At 27.1% G+C, this 17,861-nt stretch overlaps 1 protein-coding gene across 1 annotated transcript; it reads left to right on the top strand.

The window, feature by feature from the left end:
* Positions 1–536: 536 nt before the first annotated feature.
* On the top strand, positions 537–9,922 carry LOC107173406 (transcription elongation factor elongin A). The gene is made up of 9 exons (XM_015523934.2): positions 537–916; positions 5,704–6,448; positions 7,164–7,282; positions 7,357–7,496; positions 7,562–7,656; positions 7,754–7,953; positions 8,313–8,459; positions 8,549–8,714; positions 9,299–9,922. The coding sequence occupies exons 1-9, from the start codon at positions 824–826 to the stop codon at positions 9,364–9,366; spliced, it is 1,773 nt and encodes a 590-aa protein (XP_015379420.2). The 5' UTR covers positions 537–823; the 3' UTR covers positions 9,367–9,922.
* Positions 9,923–17,861: the final 7,939 nt, after the last annotated feature.

Raw genomic sequence — 17,861 nt, 5'->3', positions numbered from 1 at the left:
TATACTGTACCGTCTGTACCTATACAGTTTACAGTAAATGTATCTACATATTTTATATTTACTGTAAAACACTATAAGACCCATGGTCCATAGATTGTTGGGAGTTTATTATGACTAATATATTATATCCGTTTTTCTTTTGTCATTTTTTATACAAACAATTATTAATGTTTTTTTTTTCAGTAAAAAAAATTGTAATTATACGCAAAATTATATGGTTTTGTTTTTAAAATATACAAATGTACCGCTTTGAAGAAGAAAAATTATGGTCACGTTAATACGTTATACATGCACATGGTGTATACAATATACATTACTGACAGTGTACAAACTACAAATTATTATAAATTTCGTACCGTAACAATTTTTTCCGACATCGTTTGCACCTTCATGTCGTAGCAAAATGTTAACATTATCATCACGGTAACTACGGTAAAAACATAGGCGCTGCATTATCTCACTACCACTTTGACAACGGTGATTTAATCTGACTACGACCGCACCAGTCCAACGTACGGGGTCGTTATACTTCGTCATCAGCTGGTTTTTGCTTACGTTTTGGTGATAAGCCACAACGAACACAAAATCATTCATTTCACAATATTGATGTCGGCCGCGGACCCCCACGGTAACGCGACATTGTGACCGTGCTTCTGTGGTAGTTACTACTTTACTAGTTGGCTACTCGTACAACGCATCAGATTCTGTTCGCAGACCGCTCCTCCTATCGAACCGATGAGTGCGCTACTCTAGAGACCGAGACGGCTTTCGCACTGCAAAGTGCAAACGTACGCACGACACGTCGGCCAACTAGTCTGAGAAAATGGACGATGCCGAAATGCGCAAATTGAACGGTGTTATTGAACACTACAAGAGACACATCAGCAGGGCCACCGAATCCAACGACAACCTAAAGGTGCGTAATCGTGAGATAAGCGCACCGGCCCTTGCTGGTGTGCTCGCATCGAAACCCGTCTGATTTCGCGTGTTGGCTTATCTGCTTTCACAAAAAGAAAAAAGCCTCCATCTTAGATCAATTGTTAGACAATTGGAATGGGTTTTGACTGTCCACCACTTGTTCTAAGTCCTTGATGACTTGGCATTTCTCGATTTCCATATGTCACTTTTACCCAATCCTTTATGTGAACTTCTTGCTCTTAAACTATCATCATCTATTAGAATATTGATTTCGGGTTTCCAGCTTTTTATTATTAATGCGACATTCTTTATTAAGAAATTTGGTTCATTGCATATAGATTAGAATAATGCATTTTATTTTGTAGTTTCAGATATATTTATCCGCAGTCATTGTGTTGTCTTCCAATACTGCTTTATTTTTAATATTTAATTTATAAGTATTAAGTATTGTCTTACATTTAATTTTAAGTTATTTCTCAATAATCCACTTTGATGATTGGTTTTTTTACACAATATCATATTTTATTGCAATTGACACAAAATCGTTTTTAATTATTACAAATGAGATACCTAAGAAAATGTCATTGTAAAAAAATTAATGAATTATTATATCTATTATAATTCTTTCAGCATTAGGTAACCTAAATTTATTATTAACCTATTATTTTCTATTAGTACCAATTGTCTTTCAGTTTACTAATTTGTATTGATAAATTACTTAGCCTTTTAAGTCCTAGACATATTTTGTTCCCATCATGGTCATATTTTTAGGTTAATAATACTGGTACAAGAGTAGACTATAGATTATAGTAAATTAACTCTGCACTATTGCATTTCGCATTTAATACTAAAAAGCAAAATATGTTTAAAAATATATTATGGAACAGAACCTATTATAATAAGTAGTAATTCTGAGAAAATGCAATGTAAATTCTTAAAAATATAAAATCAGTCTTACTAAAATATGCCCTACATTAATTAAACACAGATGTCTAGGGAAAACCTTGAATTCATATATTAAAAATACCTATTTTGATTAATTCTGTAGTTGGCAAATAAAAGCCTTTCCAGTTTTGGTATTTGGTTAAAATGTCGTACCTAGAGCTATAAAAAAAAAGAAGTTTAATTGATAAAAATTTAAAATTGTATGAAATAAGTATTGGCAGAAACCAGCCACTGAGATATAAGAACAAAAAACCACTTGATAGATATTATGGCTGAAACATCATGCATTAAGCAAGTATCAATTTGTTTTTGTATAGTCGATGCTAATTTAGATGTATCTGAACTGTTGTTATCGAGGTTTTTAGGGCTTTTTGATGATATAGATTAACACATTTTCTGAATGTTTACCTTGAATTGTGATGTTTAAACTCAATAACAAACTTGGTCAGTGTTATGACGGCAATGCAAAAAACCAGGATTAATATGATTTTGGGCCCTGGGCCAAATTATAATGGTATATCTTATATCCTTTGTTTATATAATATTATACCCTGTAGAAAATGTACTATCCGGCACACTGTCATTCAATATCTGCCCCTTCTCCTTAATTCGAACTTGAATGCAAATATAAGTGGCCATATCACTATTAAGAACCCGCCCCCCTCGTGCGCACCCCTATGTTCAGGTGTGGCTTTTACTTAAATACCTGATTCTTACCTTAAAAATACCTAACCTTTGATGTGGCTATGCCTTGAATATAATTTTGCTAAATCTGAGTTAATATACAATCTTATGAATTTTATTTGTCAAATTTTTATGATTGTAGTTCACTGTTTTGTTTAAAAATATGTTCAAAAAAAAAAAAAAGGAAAAGTAGTTCCCATACTAAATAAAACATAACATTTCTCTAACCATCCCAAGATAACAAATAAACAATTTAAATTAAAAACATAAAGATGTGTTTCTATGTATAAAATACCTAAGCAAAAAAAAAAGTAATAATAATCAATTCTTATTTCCCTGTTTTTGTGATTTCCCCCTCCATTCTAAAAAGAAATTGTTGTATATACCTATGGCTACCCTTAAACCAAAGACTATAACCAATAATTTGAATCAGTCAATATTATACTAAAAAATGGACAAGAAATTGCTATTATACAGGGTGATTTTTTTTATCAAAGAACACTCATTTTTTCAAAAAGTATTGATTTTTCTAAACTTTAAAACATTTTTAGTAGTTTAAAGTTATTGACAAGCGGAGTAGTGGACAAACATTTTGCGGGGTAACCCCGTACCACTCCACTCTGCCAATCTAAACTTTAAATACTTATAACTCAAAAACTACTAGCCCTAAATTTGATTTATATGAATCAAAATACTTAGAAAAATATTCTGCTTTGGAATATGAAATTAAAACTCTGTTGTCATTCAAAAATGTAAAAAACTTAAAAAAAATGATAAGGATAAAAAATATTTAAAAATATAATTTTTAATAAAAATGTTGGTTTTTTAACAACTTGAAACCATGTAAAAAAATATTTTGAAAAAAGTAAATACTTTTTAAATAAATGAGTGTTCTTTGATAAAAAAAAATCACCTTGTATAAGTGGTATACTTTTGGGTGTTTGAGCCACTTAACCCTCTAATTTGCACCTATAGACTACCACCACGGTTGTAGTGGAGAATATATGGCATATGACGCTGTACACCTTTTAGTCATAAATGAATATTATATGGATACTTATATCTAATGGTTCCAATGATATTTATAATTTATAGTATACCTTCTGTGTTTTTTTACGATTACAGCACTGACTATCACCAATATATAATTTTACAAATAGTCCATGAAAACATTGATTCTTTGAAGTTGAGATTTGGAATTATGATCAAATTATAAATTTATGTGTATCTTCAAAATTTTCAATTTTTTCGTTTGTTACTTAACTTTTTTCTGTGTTGTATTTTACTGATACCTGCAATTTTAGAATTTTATTAAAATCTATTCACTTAGTGAAAGTTCCTGTATATTATATAGTCTGATTTAATGAAGAGCATCACTAGGTCAGTAGATCAAGGTGACCGTTTTCAGAATTTTTATATACATATGTATACCATTTAATTTGTTTGTTATAACTCAGAATACATTTTTTACAGCAAGGTGGATCTAGCCTGATGTGTTGTAGATAATAAAATGTACAAAATATATTTACACTTATTAAATACATTTTTAAAGAAAAACTTGATTTTAATTTTAATCCCGATTTTAATTTTAAATAGTACTGAAAAAGATTAAATTTTACATGTTGACTGCCATGCAGCCGCCGGCGGCCTCAATACTATTTATCATGGGTACGCCAAAGACACTTTTCAGTGTCATTATAAATTTGTATTTGTATATATACTATTGAATTTGAAAAAAAATTAAAAATACAAAAAAAAATGTTAAATTTATGTTTATTATATCAAAAAAATTTCAATTATTCCCACTACGCCACAGCATATTTTCAAGATCATTATTGTAGTGCCACGGAAATTCAAATTAATTTATGGCAGCCTGCCTCCTACAAATGATATTGTGCAGCAGCCGGCAGTCTAAAAATTATCTATACCTAATTATTATTATACGGACGCCGGAGGTCGCATGGCAGTCAACGTGTTAATAACAATATTTTTTGTATTTTTTACATTCCAATGACTATTTTGTTTTGGTAATTACAACAGCTTAATTCAATGTACAAATTTGTCTCATTAAAAAAAATATGTTAAAGAATATAATTTACAAATTATATTTTAATATTTCAAAAAAATATTACTATATATTATATCATCTATTACACACTTCAATTTAAATTTCTGAAAAATAAGTTAAAATATTAGAATTTAAAAAACAGTCAAAATTGTCCACTTTTGATAAATAGTTGAATAGTTCATTCATATAACTTGAGCTTTATTGCATTGAACAGCTTTTAAAATTGATTGCATTATTGCTCAAAAAAATATTTTTAAATTGCGCTAACCATTTTTTTTTTATTCTTGAACCTTAATTTCATAAAAAAAATATAATATATTTAGTCTTCGATTAAATATAAATTCTACATTACCTAGTTTTAAAATGTAAAAAAAAATTTAACCAAATATTTATTTAATTACCTATAATTTATGAGTTTATACTTATTTGAATTGATTATATATCTACATTCATTTCATAATATACTATAGTAAATTCATGAAGCATCTTCAATAAAAGAAAAAATGCATGTTGATGAATAATTATTACATTTAATTTCAAATTCACTAGTCTTTATTAATACATTCGACTGTCATTCGTTAACTGGTTTCTACATATTTTTAAATAATTATAAACATTTCAAAAAAACTAAAATATCTATTGTATAGCAATTTAAAATTTTAATGAAATAAGTAACATGATTATAACCTAAAAAATTAATTTAGGAAAAAGAATTTCATTTGAACAACCTAAAAGTCTTCTTAGTCTTTAAAAATAGGAGTTTTGTTTTCGTTCTATTTAATGTAATTGAGTAGTGTTCATGTGTTGTTCACAAAATACGTTCTTGAACAAGCGTTCAAACACTGTATTTCTTTGTTTCTTCGTATAGTATTAATAATTAATTTAATACATGTACATTGAGAAATTATCAGTATTAAATCTATTAATATTAAAGTTGGTTATAGTATTTGCTATTATTTGTAATCAATGATTAAGATTTAATCGTTACAGATTTTATTTAAAAATATAAATAAAAATAATTATGTTGTTATAAAAAAAAAATGTATAGTTAATTGGAACCTAATAAATACTATTGTTTGTATTTTCAGATAATGAATTGTATAACTAAGCTTTCTCGACTTCCTATCACTGTTCAAAATTTACAAACCACTGGAATTGGTCGAGTAGTCAACAACTTAAGAAAATATGATGGCATTATTGGGGAATCAGCCAAAACTTTAGTTATTCAATGGAAAAATGTAGTAAAAATTGAGGAAACCGAAAATTTCTATCAAAGAGATGATAACTCTGATGAAGAACATCATGATGTATCATCACCAAAAGATAATGAAGAATTTATCAACGAGTCAGAAATAATCAATAAGAGTAACGATGATTTAAGTGACCATGAATCTTCTCACCAAAGATATCATGAAAAATCAAAGCATAAAAAAAATAAAAAAGATAAGAGCAGTAAAAAACGAAAAGAATCTTATTCTACTTCAACAGATGATCAAGGAGATGGACATGTTTCAAAAAAAGTAAAAAAAGATAATAAGTATGAAAGTGTCAAAATTAAAACAGAACCAGAAATAGATGAAATTTCACAAAACGTTGCAACAACTTCTCATAGAAAAAATAAAAATGGTTATGAAGAAAGTACTAAGAAAGAGAAAAAAAGTTCACATTCAGACAAAAAAAAAGATAAGCATAAATCGTCTCATAAATCTGAATCTAGAACTCACTCTCATAAGGGCAAAAACGAATCTAAGTCTGGTCATAAGGATAAAAGTGATTCAAAAAAAAATATTAAGGATAAAGTCAAAGAAGAATTAAAGCCTTCAACTAGTAGTAGTAAGTTTAGGACCTTATAAAGTTATATATAAGGTCTGGATTTATACATGTTTTTATATATCATCGTTATTGAGTTTATTCAGTCTTACGAGAATAAAAAATGTAGACGATTTATTCAACATGAGTTTATTGGAAGAAGTTTTTTTTTGCATATTCAAGAATATTTCATAGTTTAAGGAAGATATATATTATTTAGCATATTTTGGCATACTTTGTAAATAATGAGAAAAAAATACTAATTTATCTTATTTTAAAAATTATTTTTATTAATTTTACTATTACTGTACCAGAAAAAATATTTTAGTCTAAATATATTTTAGGTTTGCGATTTCATGTTTTTAAGTTTTTAAAATGATTAACTCCATTAATTTTAAACATCTCTTAAAACAATGGATAAAACTATCTAACGCAAAAGACTATTTTAACTGTTACTATGTCCAAATACATTATTCCATTATGCAAGTGTATACCTATTGTAAAAATAAAAATAATAATAAAAATTTCATATTTAACTTATTTAAGTGTATATATAATAAGATTTATTGACTATTTTTGCATATTTTTCTAATTTTTAAGATAGTATAAGAAGATATTTGTAGGGTTTTTACTGAATATTAGTATCATATTTTGGGTGTTTTAAAGAATATAAATCCAGACTTTATTGTTATATACCAGTTAATTATTCTTTAATTACTTATTAAATAATGTTATTCAGGCAAAACTTTTGAAGAAGCTTTACTTGGTATAGAAATACCAGTCAAAAAGAAACAAACAAAATCCAAGCATAGAGACAGATCAAGGTCTTCAGAGCGGGATTTTAGTTCTATGCCAACAGTCAGTTAAAATTTGAACAAACTTTTCATGTTTAAAATTTACCACGTTAATCATTATTATATACCTAATTCTAGAGTCCATTGGCACCATTTAATTTAGATCCAGAAGAATTAATTGCTAACTATAAACCGTTATCTCAATTAGATGTAAAGAAGAAAAAAATGACGGAGGATCTAGATCCTTTAGCTAAAATAATGACAACTAAAAATATAAGGTATTTAATTGTATAAATATATTAGTTTGTAGTCATTTTTATTTCTAAGGTCTAATATTTTACAGGACAAAAGTGTACTCTGGAAATAAGAGTACAATCTACACTGAAGTTCCTAAATTAGTTGATTTCTGTATCCAAACTATTAAGGACAATTTAGATGGTAAATATATTTTGTTTATTGTGTACACAATTATATTATTTTATTATACTTATAAATTGGAGACATGTATTTATTATAAATCTTTCAAAATGTTTAGCTCTGGAATATACTGGTGGAGTTCCGTTTAGTATACTTGAGCCAATATTAAAACACGCTAGCCCTGATCAACTGTATAACTTAGAACAATACAATTACTATTTGATTGAAGATACTGGAGGATTATGGGAGTACCATTGCAATAAAGAATTTCGTAATAAAGTTCCAGATAAAAATGAATCATGGAGAAATTTTTATATAGTAATTAATTATTTATCAAAAACATTTTCACATAATAACATTTGTTTTCCTACATGTATCAAATTATGTTTTATTAAATTTTAAATTTTAACGCATTCATATTATTTATTACTGTAATTTAAATTCATACATACTTTTGTTTTTTATCAATTTGTAATATAAAACTTAAACATAAAAATATCCCTTGTTAAATAAACTAGGAACGATTTCTAAAATTTAACGCTTAACAAGATGATTATAATATGATACATAATTTTTAAATTAAAATATGATATTATTTGTATGGGAAACCGTTAAGTAATTGAGTTCACCCTACTGGGCCTACTGTGTATTTGATCATGTACTTATTTGATTTTTAGCGTTGTCTAGAAGAACGTGAAACAAAATTGGCCAAATTACGGCAGAATATAAACGCAAATCAAGCTGCATCCACGCCTGTAAGAAAAACGCAACTAGCCTACGTAGACTCTGCCGTAAAACCACCTCGTGGCATTGCTAAAAAACAGGTAAATTAATTAATTTAGAACATAATTGTTTGTTTTTTTGTGACGTTGTTGGTCTTAACCCTCTTGTACGTTTTTATTATCCGTGACAGGCGAAATTCCAAACAGCTTCCTCAGACATAAAGCGTAATATCTTAAACAAATCGATGATGGGAGAACATTCAACTGCAGAAGCTATGTCCGCCAATAACAGATCCACTGCCATGGCTACCGGTGTACCAATCGCCATGACTTCTCCACATACGTCGTCCAGTGCTAGTATGGAAATAAAATATTATATTTATATTATTTCTTCCGTTTCAAGACGTTGATTGTTGATTGTTTTTTTTTCCTTGAGACCTCTATTCGTATTCAAATATATTTTAATGAATGCGATTATTCATTATTCTCGACATTTGTGTACTCCTGCCACATATTATATTAAATATAGTTGGAGTATGAATTGTCTCAGCGAGACATGTAGAAATATTGTATTATAGTTATTCCGGTTAACAAATCACAGTTCACAGGAATCAATGGCATTTGTTTTTACAAATCTCCTGACTCCTAAATAGATTTCTCTACTTGCAGATCAAGATAGAATTTAATTTCAACTCTAAAAACTATAAATTTTCACCAAACAACAATGATACTTACTATTCTGATTTAAAACGTAACTGATTGATATTTAAATTATACATTAAACAATAATAAAAAAAATGTTTAAAAGCAAATTTGCCGTGTTTTTTGAATAATTGACGAAGATAAGATTTATTTGCCTTTCTCTAAGTCATAACGATAGATGTTATATCTAAAATAAATCTGAAAAAATGTATGTTAATTTTTTTTTTTTATGATTTCAGTGAAAAAGAAAAAAGCTCCTTTGATGCAAAAGGCGTTACAACTCATAAAATCTTCACGCAGACGTTAAATTACTGGATAATTTAATTGGAATAATAGTATTTCCCTACAAACATCCATACATTTATATATTTAAAATATATAGGTACAGTTAAATTTAAACGCATGTATCGCTCCTCAAAGGTTCTAAGATTTGAAAACATGTTATCTGTGATGAATTGAATTCTGAATTTGTTTTATTTTTAATTCTTGAATAGCAATAAGATTGCTTGATGTGAACACGTTATTCTATTATTGATGTAATTTTAAACACAGTCGTTGTAATTCTAATTAATTATTGTAATACTATACTAAGTATATTATAAATTATTGATCTTATTTTCAATACCCATTACCTAGTCACAGTTAGGTATCAAATTTCCTGTTATTATGTATACATTTTTTTCAACATATTGTGTATTTAATTATTAAATATTATACATTTTTAAAATGTAAACTAAATTCACCGTGTCACGTCGTCCAGCTTTATATATGATAATTATATATTGTAACACGCTGAGCGACGAGTTGTAGCTGTTACATATTATAATAATAAAACAAATAAACACTATACAAATATTATTAAATGTATCATTATATGCATTTCATGAAATCTTACAGTTTATCTACTCTGTACGACTGTACTTATACTCATATATTATATAGTTTATGTGCTCTTGTGATTATATTGTATAAAATTCAAACTGGAGTTTCTGCAAAAAAACTATAATGCAATTTATTGTTGCTCAACGTGTTATGTCTACAATTGTCAGTTAAAGACTATCATCGATGAGTGATGATGACTGACTTTATAGACACTCAAACACGGCCTTCGAGTTTAAATTGTTTGTAGACGAAAAGGCATATCGTACACGTGACGGCCTAAAGCAGTGGTGCCCAACCCGCAAAGGTATTCTGTGTAGCCCGTTACAAATTTTTAAATAAAACAAAATATTCTAAAAATGGTTAAATTATATTTTATATTTTATTCATTTTACAATAGTTATGAATTATGATAATAATAAAATAAAAAATTTGATAGTAGGTACCTAATATTATAAATAAATTTGTTAGGAGCCTTGTATTAAATTTTCAAATCTTAGATATAAAAGGATAATATTTTATGAATTTCTAATTTAAAATAATTTGCGAATTTCCGTGATTTTTACGTATTTTGTCAAAATTCAAATTTTGAATGCTTTTAAAAAAAAATTGTGCATATATATTTCTTTTATTTTTCAACTGCTAACCTTGTAAAAATATGATAGCAGCTTTGTATTAAATTTTTAAATCTTAAATTTAAAAAGAAAAACTTTTATGAATTTCTATCTAAGATAATTTGAACATTGCCGTAATTTTTATCTAATAAGTCAATATTTTAACTTCAAATGCTAATAAAAAAAATTGTGCCTATGTATTCTTATAATTTTTTAATCACTATAAGAATAACTTATGAGGAACTTTTTATTCAATTTTCAAGTATTTTGATAGGGCCAAAAAATTTTTATCGACACTTCAAAAAAAAATTTTCAGAAAAATTGAAAATTTCAGTCGTCTATAAATATCTTAAAAAAAGTCGAAATATTTTGAAAATTAAATCATGTAAAGAAAATGCCAATCTAAATAATTGGTAAAATTTTCAAGTATCTACGACTTGAACTTTTTGAATAATAACAAATATTTAAAATCGTAATCGTTACGCTATTTCGTAAAAATTTGAAATTCAAACGCACTTAAAATTTTTCCTATAATGATGCTTCGTGTTTTCTCTATAGCTACTTGAAGAAAAACTTATGGAAAACTTAGTGTTGTATTTTCAATGCTTAGTTATAAACACAAACAATTTTATTATTTTTCAACTTAAAAATTACTTGCAAATTCTCGCTTTTTCGACAGATTTCGTAAAAATTTGAATTATAAACGCTTATTAAAAAAAATTGTGTCTAACGATTTTTAATTTTTTTTTAGCTACAATAAGAACAACTCATAAGGAACCTTGTATTAAATTTTCAAGTTTTTTTGGTAATCCAAAATTTTTTTACCGATACTTAAAAAAAAATTCTCATAAAAATCGAAAATTTCAGTGGTCTATAAATAACTCACAAAAAGTCAAAAAATTTTGAAAATTAAACTGTGTATAGATAACACTAACATAAACATTTGGTGAAAATTTCAAGTATTTACAGTGATTAGTTTTTGAATTACAACTATATAAAAAAATCGATTTGGTCCAAAATTGGTTTTGCGTAAAAATTCCCGTTTTTCTGTCTTTTCTTTTGTTGTTTTTTTCGATTTTTTTGAAAACTGTTGGAAAATGTTTACTTTTGACCTCTATGATGCACCAAGGATATTCACATTTACATCAGAAACCACCCCCAAAGTTTGAAATTGAAGCATTATTTCGACTAGTTATGCTGCAGTTATACAGACACAAAAAACAAAAAAAAAACACACACATCATTGTAAAATCAATACATTCAACACTTCGTTCAGAATCTAAAACAATAAAAAAAAAGTAAAAAAAACATCATTGTAAAATCAATACATTGATCACATCGTTCAGAATCTAAAAAAATATATTTAATTTGCGCCACATCTAAAAATATATTTTGGTAATTTGCGCCAAATAAAACTAAATAAAAAGGAATTATGTAATCTGTGTCCTATAGAGTACCTACTAAAATTGTAATTTGCGCCATTATTATAATAATATAAATAACTCCATGTATATTAAATATGTAAATTATCGTTAAGTATAATAAAACATATAATTACTTATATTTCGTCGAACTATAACTATACATCATCGCCCATCGGTAGTAATAGTTTGTAAATTATATATATTTTCAGAAATTTCTGTTCGTAATATATCTTACTTAGTTTAATATACAGATTTTTTCTCTTACATCCATTTGAATATATTTTTCTGTCTATACTTGGTTGATCATTCCCGTTATGTTCATTTACAATTTCAACTATTTGTACAATGTTTTCCAAGGAAGTATACACTTTTGCAGTGCAAGTTCTGACAGTGCAACGCCATCGTATTGAACAATTTTTCGATTCATGAACTTTTCGATACGTTAAATTTTTATATAATAATAAATCTTTGTCTCTGATACTTTTAATAATTTCACCAATATTTGTATCCATCACTTATACTTTTATATAATTGTGAACAATTTTAAAATGTGAAAATAATACGAACGCGCACGCGGTTTATATCGGACTAACTGTATATATCAAGATTCATGACATTGCTGCTCAATATTGTTCTATGTCTTACTTAATAATACACTGATAATTTTCAATAATAGATTAGACGTAATCGGAGATCGATTATGACGATTATTGAGACGATATGTGACACGTGTCGGACGCATCGGTACGTATTACTTTGGACACGGCGTAGTTTATATTGTATATCCTATGCGATATCACTAAATTTATCTGCTGATTAATTCCAACTGCTATTAAAGTTGAAAGTGTGGCGCAAATTACATAATATTCCATTTTGTTTTCTGTAGTGGTGCAAAATACCAAAATTAATTAGTTACCTATATGTGGCGCAAAATACATGTTATATTTTTGCGCAAATTACATACTTACTTAAATTTGTGGTATTCGTGGCGCAAATTACAAGTAATAAAAGTGGCGCAAAATACCATCTCTCTGTATAGATAGTGTCTGTGTTATCGAGATCAGAATAATGTTCATGCATATTTTAATAACACATTAATAAATTTAAAAAAAACTTAATTAAGAATGTTCATATAACAACGCGTATCGTCCTAATTAAGCTTTAAAAAAGGTATAGCAATTTATGAATTGTTATAAAAATTTAATTAATTAATTAACAATTAATTAATGCTACAATTATTCGGAGTAATAAATAATTTACGGAATTGTCAAGAATATTCGACTATATATTTTTATTAAATACATTAATTGAATTATGATCAACTTAATTTAATTCAAATTCAAATTTTTGAAATTTTATCAGAAAACTAGGTCGAAAAATTAATGAAAACCGCCTCTTCGTGGTGGCTCCAGGATAATCTCTAAATGGTTCCCAAACTATAATTTAATACATATTGGTAGAAATGGATTTGGCCGACACAAAAATCGAGCCTTATTCGGTTTGGTGGAACGATACTTGGCAGAAACGACTGACGCCCCGAGTTACACCGTTGATGACCGACATGCAGAAAAGTTATACGGTGATTATGCAATACACGAAAATCCAATATAATAACAACGACAATTTCCACTGAGAGACATCAACTTAAACAAGCAACGATATATAATAATACAATTCGATAGAGATAATAGTGCAGTAGACAGTAGTTTTAATTTAACATTATATCTAATAATTAAACCAACTTATTTTATTATTATGCTGGCTAGAATTAAGTAGGTAAACAGATTAAAAACTGTACTGGCTATTACACATATTTTCATAACCTATTATAACGAAAGTGCTAATAATTTGTTTATTTCGTTAAGTGTTTTGTGACTCAGTTACCTATTGTAATTGTAATTTTGTACATATAGTCATTAATTCTATTCAGTTTATATTCAAACTTTCAAAAATGAATCTAATATTTTTATTTAATGCTTTCAGAGTCAATTTTTTGTTTAAATAGTTATTTTACGAAAATGTATTTTAATGTTTTCACATTCAGTTATTGTAGGCCGTAGGGATTTATTTTTCAGATACAAGAATATACATCATAATAAGACACGATTATAATTCAGATGAACCTTGCTTTTTCTAAATATACAAATCAAGCTATAATTATATTCGATAAATTCCCACTGGATTAAAAATGGTACGTGAATAAAATTTAAATTATAAAATTAACGTTGTAAAGCTTTGCAGGATAAGAGAAAATCAATCGATGGTGATAATTTATTGTGATAGTATAATAAAATATAGGTTTAGCTTCCACTTATTTGTTTTTAGAAATAATATCATTATTATTGTTAAGGCTTCAAATACATAGTTTATTATAGTTATTATTATAGTAATATTATTATTTATATTATTATTATTTATTATAGTCTACAATTATTACATACCTGTTGTTACTATAGTTACATTTAAGTAATTTAACTTTTGAACATTTATTTATTTTTAATTTTAATTTTGCTGTAGTCGCGGGGATTATGTTATATCGTTGATCCGTGGTTTTATATATTCGATGTGAACTCAGCAATCTTGATGTAGTCGGTTATTCTTTTTTCTTGTCCGGAGCCGAATGCTCCTTTGGGTGAGGTGGTATTTATATTTGACTGTGTTCGGGCGTTCGGTCTACTTTCACATTCAGTTGGAACTGAGAATTTGTGAGTCTAGTGTGTCCATTTCGTACTCTGGTAATCACGATTTCTTCGTGCCATGTGAGCTTGATTACTGGGTTTGGAAATTTTCTGGTAGATGGTTTTATTTGTGTGTGTTTATTGTTACTGTTGGTTTGTTTTTCCCAAAAATAATATTATTAACTGTAATTTATAACGATTAGCTAGAAGTAGTATAGTACCTAACCTAACTAAATAGATATAATATAAAATAGCAGCTACTATTATTATATTTGTTATTTAACGTATAATATAAATTATTTAATTATGTATACGTAGAAATATAATACTGTCGTGTTAAATTCAGTAGACAACTAATAGAGACCCGAGCAAGTTGACGAATCTAAGGTTTGAAGTACTTTTAAATGGCTAAATTTTATGATACAAGTCCAAATTCTTCACCAATTTAAAATTTAACTCGTGAAACAGTTGTAAAAAAAATGTCAGTGTCAAAATTTGTCTATAAGCCATTTTTTTCAAATTAAAAAAAAAAAACCAAAATTCATCATCTTACCCATGTGCTGGGGTATATTGACATTTCCCTGGGGTAAGATGACATACATATATAAATAAACTAAACAACTTTTAATATTATATATAATAATATTTAAACAGCTTTTATTAATAAAACAACTTCTTTAATGAGTTATGGGAATAAAATTGAAATTTAACCTAACCAATTTAAGTATCTATTTTTATAATACCAATTTAAAATAAATATACCTATTAATATAAGTATTTTACGAAATTTATATAGCTAAATATATTTTAACAGTCTTGACTAGTATAAAATTACTAATAAATAATAATATTATGTTTGTAATTTATATTTACTTATTTATGATTAATTATGGAAAAATATTATATCGTGTAAATATTACACATTGGAGTAAATTGACGATCGTCGTCTTAACCGCATCAATTTACCACGTATGGTAATATTTTACAAAACGCAATATTTTTTAAATTCAAATAAATCAAATATAATACACATCTACATGAAAATAAACCTCACAAAACAATCTTTTAAGTTAACATAAATAAATTACAAACTTTACTTACCGTTCTTCAAAAAACGTTATGCCGAGCCGCGGCAGAAAATTAAATGTTTATTCAAGTATGATAATACACATTTGTCAATAAAAGTGATTGGTCTCATCAAAACTGTATTAAATAAAATAAAATATATGACGTACCTAACTTCATTCTATTTAATTATCTTATAACCTCGATAACTCATATAATCTATAATCAGATTTTATCAATTCGTCATCTTACCCGGTTCGTAAACTTACTTATCCTGGTCTACCCCAAGACGTAGGTATAAACACCATATTTATTCTATTTATAGAATACATTTATTTTGTAATTATTTTCTGTGGTCTGGCGTTAGTCTCATTTTGAGGACTACCGACGATGATATCCATCATCACGTCTTGAATTTAATACGGCGCAGGGGACATTGGGAGAATTGCGGTTAGCGAAAAGATACATAATTAAATCAACAAGTCTTTATATTTATGTTTACTCGCATTATTATATTGGCCAAAATAATAATATATAACATAATAAATTACTTACGGTTTCTCAGTTTTTCTCAATATCGTTGGCCGGCAGTTCACTCCCATTCTCCTCTTTGTGGAATAGGCCTACACGGGGACACCACAATAAAAAAAACGCGCCTCTTGCAATACCTCATGTGACATTAAACACGACATAGATTGTCATAGTTTAATAACCTAAGGTGGTGTGGAAACTTGCAATGCATTACTGCAGTGTGCAGTAAATATGCCAAAATTACCAAACTAAATATCTATGGTTTTTACTAGAGAATATAATCCTATAATGAGTATAATTTATTATATTATAGGCACAGTTGTTGTCATATTATAATTATTATATCAACACTACTAACTAGTTTTTTTTAGTACAATGTACACTGTAAAAAATTATATGAGTATAAATTTACACAAAATGTGTGGCAAGAGGCAAGACTGCACATTAATAATAACACCATATGTTTAAATTTACAACACATAACTTGTACATTTACAATCATAGTGAAATTGAAATTTATTAACCTATTTGGTTAATTAATTTTCATAGTTAACATTTACCAACATATGTGACTTGTAATTTCATATTAGTTAGCGGTTAATAATTAAAGATACAAGTACAAGTTAAAAGTTCTCAGCATTGACGCCTCAAATTATTCAATAGTTTAATATAATGTATTAAAATATAATGTAGTTTTATAGCAGCTACAATATATCATGTACATCATAGGCACCAATATGCCTTTCAATTTCAATGTTTAAAAAATTTATTAGGGTGATGGACGAGGTTAACCAATAAGTTAAAAGTTTTGACAATCTACACAATGTTTATTTCTATAATTATAGGTTTATCACGAGTATTAACAATATTATTAATAAGGACTAGCTGTCATGTAGTTAATGAGAAGTTATAAAGATTTGAAATAGATCGAAATCTCGTGGTTGAGCTATACGATTATTTATTCGACTAATTACAAATACTCGTGAAAATGTTGATGAATTTGATATAAAATCAATTTAAAAATCAATTATAAGAGAATATAAAGACAAAAAACAAAATCTATTATTCGTGATAAAACTCGAAACAATGATTTAGTTACTTTTGAGAAAGAAAAATTTAAAATTAATACCTTTTTAGTTATTTTAGATCGTTTATGGATTGAACTTAACAACAAGTGAAGAAAAGCATATACCTATCACAATATTATTTTAGCCATTTGATTTTGTTGTCAAGTTTAAAAGTAATCACATGATGATATGGGTTTAAATTAATTAATTAATAAATGTCCACATTTAAAACTCTAAATGCACACATAATACAACTGGTTACGATGATAAGAAAAATAATATTCCCAAACTTCTTAAAATTTTATATAAAAAAAAAAAAATTGATTCAATATATCCCAACATCAAAATAGTATTCAAAATAAATACATCTATTGATATGACTACCTAGTCATTCAGCTAAACGCTTTATTTTCTTGCTTGAATATAATGAAAAATTATCTTTGATCTACGCGGATGTCATATATAATTGATTAAATTTACTTGCCACATTAAGTATTGAACATGAATTTACTAATCAGCTATCAAAAGACGACATCATTGAAGA

Source organism: Diuraphis noxia, unplaced genomic scaffold, assembly GCF_037042655.1.
Source record: "Diuraphis noxia isolate RWA-SAM2 unplaced genomic scaffold, SU_Dnox_SAM2 contig0002, whole genome shotgun sequence".
NCBI lineage: Eukaryota > Metazoa > Arthropoda > Insecta > Hemiptera > Aphididae > Diuraphis > Diuraphis noxia.
This window is presented reverse-complemented; position numbering and strand designations above follow the sequence as displayed.

Excerpts from the sequence above, each read along its gene's own strand:
- LOC107173406 (XM_015523934.2), top strand. The coding sequence starts at position 824 with ATGGACGATGCCGAAATGCGCAAATTGAACGGTGTTATTGAACACTAC. Across the intron at positions 7,497-7,561 it reads ATGACAACTAAAAATATAAG|GACAAAAGTGTACTCTGGAA; the intron begins GTATTTAATTGT and ends AATATTTTACAG. Across the intron at positions 7,954-8,312 it reads CATGGAGAAATTTTTATATA|CGTTGTCTAGAAGAACGTGA; the intron begins GTAATTAATTAT and ends TTTGATTTTTAG.